The sequence below is a fragment of the Sebastes umbrosus genome, chromosome 20 (genome assembly GCF_015220745.1).
Source record: "Sebastes umbrosus isolate fSebUmb1 chromosome 20, fSebUmb1.pri, whole genome shotgun sequence".
In the NCBI taxonomy this organism is placed as follows: domain Eukaryota; kingdom Metazoa; phylum Chordata; class Actinopteri; order Perciformes; family Sebastidae; genus Sebastes; species Sebastes umbrosus.
Window position 1 is genome coordinate 9,743,284 of NC_051288.1, and position 9,965 is coordinate 9,753,248.

Below are 9,965 nucleotides of genomic sequence, written 5' to 3' on the forward strand. Positions count from 1 at the left end.
TCAATTAAATTATTCAATATAATTATACTAAACCTTATAATTTCCAGAATATCATAATTTTACATGCTGCTTCGTTTCCAACTGTCACTCATCTTGTCTGCTATTCGCGCACCGCACTCCTCTCTCTCTGTCTCTCCTCCTCTCCCTCCTGCTCTGTACCTGTAGACCTTTTCGGAGAAGATCGTCCTATTATTCTGCCTTGAATTAAAGGGACTATTTGTAAGATTCCGAAATGCTGCTTAACAGCGACACCTGTGGCCTTGAAATCAACGAAAGTCAGCGTCGAGCTCGCGCTTGCTCGCTCTACATAGACATGAATGAGCATCGCTCAAAACAGTGAGGCGACAGACGTCAGCTAAAACCACAATATCACTCTATATTTCAGCTGCTTGGCAGTAATGTTAGTAGACCAGACGAAGGTCTATCCATGAATCAATGCTGATCCTAGTGTTGGCTTTTCCTGCTCAGTGCAGGCTTCAGCAGCGGGGCTCCTCAACGAGTTACGTTATCGCCTCCCGACCGCAGCCGGCAGCCGAAGACACCGGCACCCGGTCGGTAACGAGACGATAACGAAACTCGTTGAGGAGCCCCGTCACTTCACAAGACACGGAAAACCTCTGTTGATCTGGAGGAGCTGGAGCATTTATTTCAGCACAAACGTCCACTCTATATTCACTAGATATTCTCAGAGCTAAACTAACTCTTCTGCAGTGTGTAGTGAGCGCGCGTTCACATCTAGAGGTGGAGCTAGACAGCGAGGACGCGCGCGCTGTCTGAGTGAAGGAGAGCAGGCAGCGGAGACGAGGCTCCGGCCACACGCGAGCGCGCATATGCAAACGCGCATGTGTGCCGACCCACTACATTTATACGCTTAAAAAGTTACAAACAGTCCCTTTAAATAAAGAGGAAAAAAACGGCTCTCGGACAGGAGCCGGTTCTACTGTACGCGTTCACTTGAAAGAGCCGGCTCTTTGAACCAGTTCGTTCGCAACCAACACATCACAGAAGGTCACACACGCGTGTTTTTGAACACAGGAGGAGCAGCTCTGTGAAAGCTAAAGGATGGAAATATGAATTGAAACATAGCAACTTTATACAGTTAGCCAGTTACAGTATAAACACGCATTAATGCTATTACGAAAAACATTCACACGTATACATATGTGGCATTTAATGTATTAACGAGCTGCGGTCAGAAACGAACAGGTCGCCTATAGCCTGTCAGCTAGCTTCTTCTTCACAACATTACATCCCCACATCACTGCAGCTATGTTTAGGAGCCTTGTTAGACTTCAGAGTCGGTTTGGAAACATCCTTTCTGCCAATAAAGTGTGCCCAAGAAGTCAGCAATTAGCTTTGAAACACTCCGCAGCCGCAGCAGGTAAGATACATAATCAATGTTCAAGATTCAAGAGTTTTATTTGCCATTTGCACCTAATATAAGTACATTAGAAGTCAGCTTTAAGAAAAGAAAAAAGGTAGAAAAGACACAAGGTAATTACAGTACAAAATAAGTAGCAAATTCAACTCGACACAATAAATAATTATAATTATTAAAATATAAAACGTTCTCAGTGTAGTCAATAAATAAACTAAACTACCCTCTGCATAGGAACGATACCCCAGAATACAGATATACAGTATATATATATGCTCCATGACCATATTAAAAGAACTTGTAACTCTCAAAAATATTTACAAAAAGAAATAATTAATATATTTCAGACTATTCCACAGTGGAAGGCAGCATATTGCACAGCATTACAGTCCATTCAGTTCAGGTGCACTGTGTGTCAATAATGGTATGGAGGTGAGGTGTGGGGTATTTGTGTCCCTCTTTAACGTCCTTTAAATGTGGTTATGGTTATGTTGAATTGCTGCAGCAATACATTGTATAACTTAACCTTGTTGTGTTGAGTGTTGACTGATGTGATGTGTTCTGCTTTTTTTCCAGAAAGAAAAAGATTTTATAAAGATGTCAGTATATCCCAAGGTGAAGGTAAGTGTCAAATGTCACTCTACTGTAGGTCAGGGGTCAGCAACCTGCAGCTTCAGAGCCACATGTGGCTCTTTAGCTCCTCTCCAGAGCCTCTTTTTGGATTAAAAAAAAAATAAATAGTGGAAATAATAATAAGAATACCTGTTTTTTATGTTTATGTTTTTCATTTTTTATCTATCATTGTTGTAGGTCTATGGTACGATGGAGAATTAGGGCCACATTGAGGAAAAAAATAAATCTGAGATTTCGAGAATAAATTCATAATATTATGAAAATAAAGTCATAGGTTTACGAGAAAAAAAGTTGTAGTATTGTGAGAATAAAGTCCTAATATTATAGAGTACTAATTTTACGTGTTATTTTCTTTTTTTCTCGTAAAGTTATGACTTTATTCTCGTAATATTACGACTTTTTTCTCGTAAAGTTATGACTTTATTCTCGTAATAGTACGACTTTTTTTTCCAGTAAAATTAGGATTTTTTTTCTCGTAATATTATGACTTTATTCTGGAAATCTCAGATGTTTTTCCCCTCAATGTGGCCCTAATATTCCGTAGTACATTTGCACTTTGGCCCTACTGCATTAGACTTATATACTATATACTTAGACTATAAACTGTGTTACCATCATCACAATGCTCAAATGTTTTGTGGCTCCAGACAGATTTTTTTTTTTTTTCGCCTAAAATGGTTCTTTTTATAGTAAAGGTCACTGACCCCTGCTGTAGGTCAAGTATGGCAGCATGATTCTGTGATTGATTGGGGATACTAAGTTAATTTGGAGGGGAAAAAAAGTGTTCTCCATTGTGGAAAGCGTCTGTACTAGCTTTATTTTTTGTAATTAGAGCACATTTAATGTTTTTTTTATATAAAGATAATGGTTTATTTGTTCCTTCTCTATCTGTTTCAGTCCCCTGCTTAATTAATATTTCCAATTTTCATTTAGGTGGTTTATATGAAATAAACCTAGACAGAAGAAAACTGAAAACTCCTGGAGGGAAGCTGTTCACAGCGCCAAATGAAGTCCTGGCCATCGCCGTGGCAACCGAGTGGGATGCTCAAAGGGACACACTCAAATTCTACACTATGCACCTGGTATGACCTTTGACCGGGAACTGGGGGGGATGGTTAATGTGTTTTCTATTACATACATCATACATTTGGAGCTCCCTCCATGCTATTGGAAAATGTGCCATATGCTATTTGACATGTGATGACAACTTGACAGTTATTCTTGTGGGAAGGTGGTGAGAATTTGGGACCAGAAAAATAGCCACTCTTCTCATTTCTCAGTTTGTACATCCTCATATCCTTTCCTCGCCTCCTCTCTTCACCTCTTAGTCCCATCTAGGGGATGTGAACAGAGGAGGTGAGGAAGAGACGCGAGGAGAGAGGAGTCGAGGCAACAAGAATACAACAAAATGAGACATCCATGCTTCGGAGCTGTCAATTAAAAATGACGTGTGGCACAGCTGCATCAGCTGTTTTGCTTTACCGCTGTATTTTATGATCTCTGTCAGATGAGCACAAGTGTTCATGACAATTTATATAACTTATATATTTACTTTTATATCAATTCACAACGTTTGTATATTCCAGCTGTGTGTCACGCCTCTTTTATACATCACAGGTGACGAAAACACCTCAGCAAAGGATACACCGGTGCATCCTCGCCCATAGCTGCTCCAGCAAGCCTCCTTTCTCCTCACTCCTCTCTCCTGAAGATGCATTTTAGGAATATTTAGACATCCTTCAAGTTGGCGTGCTGAGATCGATTTCTGGGTCACAGGCAGAAGGAGAGAGGAGACGAGGAGGCACAAAATAGAGAAATGAGAAGAGCCCTTGGTCACGGTTTCCAAAAAGTATGAGAAGCCCTGATTGATTGTATCTTATGAGCTGCTGCAACCAAGACAGAGATTGACACAGAGATGTTTACTCTAGAACTAACTGTGAACTGATTTCTCAGAAAAAAACATTGTTAGCAATAGTTTTTTGTATTATTTTCATTATGTTTTCAGGTTGTCCGTCTCCGTTTTTCAAATTTGGCACAAACCTGAACTGATTAGATTTTAGTGCTCAAAGGTCACTGTGACCTCACGTCTGTCCTATTCTTTCGATATCTCAGGGACAACTTGAGCAAATTTCTTCATTTTGGACAGACTTGGATGTAAACTGCAGCTTGTCTAGTTGGCAGAGCCATACAATCACGAGGCGGTAATTCTAGTTACCATGAAGCTCTTGTCATGTTTTTAGTTTTTTTCTTGCCACTAAGAACAAACTGAAAGAGTGATGTGGGTACTCTCTTCCGGCAGACTACACTGTGCAACACAGCTCTGGACAATCCCACGGAACGTAACAGGGACCAAATGATCAGCGCTGCCCTGAAGTTCCTGGAGACTGATACTGTCTGGTAAACTACTTATTTTCTTATTGACTTAACCTTTTTATGAAATGAATCCTTTTTAAAACGGGGCTTTATTGTCGCTATATGGATAACAACAATAACTTAGTCAGTGTTTTGTACATCTATATATATATATATATATATATATATATATATATAGCCATAGCTAATTTCTTACAAGATCAACACAATGACAACATAGATATTAAATGTCCATATTATTAATGAAGTGACACCCTTTCAATTGAAAAAACATGTTTGTGAAAGACATAGGAAAAGCAACACAATGACAACAACAATAGGATGAAATTATTTGTGATTATTTGTCACATAATATTATCCTGGACTTGATTGCTGCAGAAAAGATGCTGTCCTGCATTTGGACAATCTTGTTGACTTAGTATTTACATGTTGTTGGTTATTTGCAGAGATATTTAGGTGTTGGTTTTTTTGTTTTTTTTTTACATTGTTAAAAGTGAATTACTTGCAGCTGTGGTTTTAAATGTTTATGTTTTGTGTAGTTACAGAGTAGATGAGCCATACGGTTTGGTTGAGCTACAGAAGAATGAGTGGGACCCTCCGCTGCACTGGATTGAAAACAGGTAACAGCAGCATTAACCTTTGTCATAGTCAACGCGCGTTAAAACGATATATAGCCCTTGTAAATGTAGCTACTATGTTAAACTCTTTCCTAATTGTCTCTATCGCCCACAACTCAATTGCAGATATGATGTCACTATCGGCTCCTCGTCCAGTATTTTGGGTCCTGAGATCCCAGAGGCAACTAAAGACACGTTACGGCAACATCTGAAATCTTACAACTTCTGGTCCCTGACAGGTAAAACATCTCCAAAGTGATCAAGATAAGCACTTTTAACAATCATGTGCTTTTTGATGATTTAGATGATTTACCTGTAGTGCTGACAAGATTATATGTCTAGAAAAGTTTTTGTTTTGGTTGTGTGCTAATTGTAAATAAGTGTAATTGTTGTGATATTTAATCCTAAGCCTAGGTAAACAGTATTGTAATAAGTATTAATAGTAGGACAGAGCTATACAGTAATGTGGTTTCTCTTGTGCAGGGCTCGAGTACGTGATCACCCAGCTGAAGTCTGTTGTGTTGTCATTGGGGATGATCGATAGACATTTGAGTGTGGAACAGGCTGTGCTGCTCTCCAGACTGGAGGAGGAATACCAGGTAGGAGAGTAGAAGAATGGTTTTTCCATCAACTTTTTTTGGTCAGAGGCATTATGTTTTCTGGTTGTCCGTCTGTATGAACGTACGTCTTTCCATCCGGTCCATTCTTCTGAATGTTATAGCGATTTGATCAAGTTTAAACCAAAAAATAAAAGTTAAGTCAGTATCAAACCCCCGGCAATTGCAAACAGCAGAATTAAACGCTCAAATCAAATAAACTGACCACCAAATCAATTTTCAAAGGTTATATTAAGGCGGTAGGTAAAGAAAAACAGTTCTTAGTTCATTCCAGTTCAGTTCAGTTTATAAGGAAACTCAGTTCAGTCCGTTTAACAAAAACTCCACTTCAGGATTACACAGTTACCAATACAACTCAGTTCAAAGTCATTTAACAAAAATACTTATTAGTTCAGTAACGTTACTGTTCAAAAACAAAACAAAACCCCAAAGCTTTTGTAAAGAAGAAAAAAGAAAAGAAAAAAGTGGTCACCAGACTTTTACCGACCCATGGTTTCCATGGTGAGATTATCAGACTCACCGTGGTGGTGAGATGGTCAGACTTTTACGCCACAAATGCCATGGTCTGAACTTCTCCCTGCTCCTCACTTGCCGGCATCAGACACCATACTGCTTTGTGCGTCCCATCAAAAGTAAAATTTCGCACAAATGTCCACTTGGATTCAAGGATGACCTGATTCTATTTTGGTTGTTTATAGCCATAACTCAAGAATTTATATCCTAATAATGACAATTTCCCACAAATGTCTAATAGGGTAAAATGGTTGAGGCATACAACCGTGAGGTGGTAATTTTAGTTTTAGTTAGTATTGTTTAGCTTATTTATTTCCTATGATAACCATAAACATTGGTCAAGATGCTTGGTGGCCTCTATCTTGTGTCACTGTGTCATTGTTAGTGCTGGTGTTACTCATAAACACATTTCCCAGAAATCCCGGTACTTCTCTTGCAAAGAAAATCTTTGCTTCTTCAGTCAAAGGTTTCAGTGGCTTCATTGAAGAGCAGAAAAAAACATGTTGGAAGTGTAATTGCAAGAAACTCAAAAATGTTTCCTTCATTTAAATTCAGGAAAAACAGCACCCTCTTCTGTTTTCAATCAGATTCCCCATGAAACCTAACCTGGTAGCACACAATGTACAAAGCAGTGTAGACGCTGACTTTGCTCTTCTGAGTCTTGATTAAACTTGTTTACAGAAGTTCTACAAATGTCTTTACTTTTGATTTTTCTATCTTGCACTGCTGCATGTACAGTAGTGCCTTCAATGTAACAATTAACCCATTTGTGCCCAGAGACTATATTTAGTATGATACAGAAAAATGCCACAACAGTTGTTCTGATTGGTCAAAAGTCTTGAGATTTAGTATAAACATACTCTGAACAAGTATCTAACAGGACAACTTTGAATTTTTTAGATCACATGAAAAATTGCACTTTTATTAATAGTCAAAGTCAGGATTTTAGGAAAAATTAGAAAAAATGCTAACATTGTGTTTATTAAATGTTTTCCATATGAAATATTTGTTTTACTGTGTATGTATGCATATCTTTGATTTTCAACTTGTTATGAGTTCATAGATACCTTGATTGTGTTCCTTGTAGTTTCTGAGATACAGCCATTTTCTTATCATTCTATATCTAGTGTTTGGGCACATGGGACTCCTGTTTTTCATAAAATATAATGGAGTCTATTGCAAAAACAGTACTCCCATGTGCCCAAATATGATGGATTTGATGGAATTTGAAAATTTCTTCACGTTTGTGCATAGGCAAGCCAAGAGAACACTTCCACCAAATGAATTAAAAAATTTCAGTTGAGGGCACAAATGGGTTAAGAAACAGGAAGGTTGATCTTCTGCTCTTCCTGCCGAAAGTCTTATTATTCTCTGTTTATTCCTCTAACATCATGTTTTTGTTCCTGCACAGATTCAGCACTGGGGAAACGTGGAGTGGGCCCATGACTACGACATGTATGAGCTGAGGGCACGAACTGCCGCTGGAGCTCTTTTCGTTCACCTCACCTCTGAGAGTTCAACTGTCAAACGCAAACTTATGCAGGACTGAGAAGGATAAGCTCAAAACATAAAACTCTCCGTGAGCATACGTCAAATGTGCCCTCAAACTGAGACCACCACCACCCTAAGCAACACACTTTTATATCCATTCAGACAAACACATCACATCCTGTTTGTTCTGTTTAGCTGTGACAGCTGCTTTGTCTGCGATCTGTTATAGAGTCATTTCACACCAGTGAAAACATTGGCTGTCTTTTTGCAGTGTTGATAGGTGGCAGCTGCCAAGTGTGCCACCCCTCACCGAGTTTCCAGTCGGTTCTCACTCATCCGTGACATTTTGGACACTGCGCATGGTTTCAAGAGAATAGTGACTAATGTTGTTGTCTGTTTGGTGGGGGAATGTTAATTCCATGTCTGCTTTCTCTGTGTGCCACATTAAAATACTGCTGAGCGCATATGTTATCCTGTAGTGTTTGGTAATGGTAAACCGTAGTAGGTGCAATAGGTGAAACATACTGCATTCAAATTCATTTCTGTAATTTAAGATTGTCATTACCCATGTATGTATTTTGACATTTTTAGTGTGGTAATGAGGTGGAAGATTAAATGCTGTACACAGAAAGCCTGTTCATCATCCTCACTGCACAGTTCTGTTTCTACAAAAAGTTGAATTTTAGCGGAATGGTAGACTACACCCCCATCCAGTAGTCATTTTCATGTACAAAAGCTGAAGGTTTTGTTGCTCTTACAGTTTAAATTAAATGAAAAGTAACTCATGTTTGTCTAAAAATGTGCAAAATGTCAGAAAAGTTTATTGTGAATTAAAACCCAAACAAGGCAAAAATACTTTTTTTACAGATGTCTGTCAAAATGAATTACCACATGTGCATAATAATATGTCTACATTATCTCATATCAGAATACTGCTACAGTCATTGTCAACTTATTGTTTAAATATGTGCAGTATCCCAACTTGAGAGAGATTGAAACATCCACTCGAAGATTTTGAACTGGAATCCACTCAATGACAAACAGCTTTTCCTTTTTCCCCCCTTTATTTTGTAGGTTGAGTTGAAAGTTCAGTTCATTTAAAATTATTATTAGCCATTAGTCATTAGGTGAAAAACCTTTGAATTAGAAAAAAAATACCGAAAAGAAAAAATATACACATAACAAAATACCTTAAAAATAAGAACAAATTCATTTTTTGAGACTTTGCAAAATTCATTAATCCTTATTTAATGTAATACACACACTCTTATAAAATGCCTCATTTTAAATGCAAATAAGCAAGTGCCCACTGCTGCCATATAGCCTTTGCCTTAACATAAAGGTAATATGTATATATGTATTATATTATTTTATTTAATTACTATTTTTAATTATTTATTTAAACACAAAGTATTTTATCATTTACGTTTGAGTTCATATTAAATCACGCAGTAATTTTAAACAACTTTTAACACTCAAAATATCACATTTGAGTTTTATTGACTCATGTTTGTCTAAAAATGTGCAAAATGTCAGAAAAGTTTATTGTGAATTAAAACCCAAACAAGGCATAATATATTTTTCTTTACAGATGTCTGTCAAAATGAACTACCACGCCACACACACACACATACACAGTTATAATTATATATGACCTTCGAATTAACTTAAAACATTTTTTTTCTTCATTATTGTTATTATTTACTTATTTATTTATTTATTTATTTATCTCACTTATTATTGCAAGTGTTGGTATTATTGTTATTGATATTATTATCATGACCTCATCATCATCATCTTTATTATCATTCATATTATTAATATATATGTGTATTTGTATATACTGTATTATATATATATTTATTTTCTTTTTGTTTTGTTTTTGTTCCCCCTATGCTCTACACATAAAAGGAAGGATATCTGTATGTGTGTGTGTGTGTGTGTGTGTGTGTGTAGATATGTGTGCATGCGTACAGCACATGTGTTTAAGAGTAGATATATGTCATATATGACCATCTAGCCTCATTCAATGCCAAACACACACCCATTATCCACATCACACAAACACACACATTCTTCAACCTGCTTTTATCCCTTTGTGTTGTTTTTGTTTTGTTTTTGTACTTTGTTATTTGTCTTTCTCTGTATAATATATTTTGGTCTTTTTTATATATGTCCCTGCACATGTCTTCATTTGTTTTGTAATCACTTTAAAACACAGTTAAAAAAAAAAAATGAACCACCACATGTGTATATTATATACTGCATTATCTCATATCAGAATACTTCTCCACTCATAAAAAAAATATCCATTTGAGTTTTATTGATGCAACCTTTGGTGCC

General features: G+C 37.1%; 1 protein-coding gene across 1 annotated transcript; it reads left to right on the forward strand.

The window, feature by feature from the left end:
* The first annotated feature begins 972 nt into the window (after window positions 1-972).
* On the forward strand, window positions 973-8,482 carry atpaf2 (ATP synthase mitochondrial F1 complex assembly factor 2). The gene is made up of 8 exons (XM_037755615.1): window positions 973-1,381; window positions 1,955-1,999; window positions 2,945-3,093; window positions 4,311-4,408; window positions 4,924-5,004; window positions 5,128-5,240; window positions 5,485-5,600; window positions 7,543-8,482. The coding sequence occupies exons 1-8, from the start codon at window positions 1,270-1,272 to the stop codon at window positions 7,678-7,680; spliced, it is 852 nt and encodes a 283-aa protein (XP_037611543.1). The 5' UTR covers window positions 973-1,269; the 3' UTR covers window positions 7,681-8,482.
* Window positions 8,483-9,965: the final 1,483 nt, after the last annotated feature.

What these genes read in the sequence shown, in the direction of transcription:
- atpaf2 (XM_037755615.1), top strand. Translation starts at nt 1,270, where the DNA reads ATGTTTAGGAGCCTTGTTAGACTTCAGAGTCGGTTTGGAAACATCCTT. An exon ending in ACACTCCGCAGCCGCAGCAG is followed by an intron (nt 1,382 to 1,954) that starts GTAAGATACATA and finishes CTTTTTTTCCAG; the next exon opens with AAAGAAAAAGATTTTATAAA. An exon ending in CTGGAGACTGATACTGTCTG is followed by an intron (nt 4,409 to 4,923) that starts GTAAACTACTTA and finishes TGTTTTGTGTAG; the next exon opens with TTACAGAGTAGATGAGCCAT.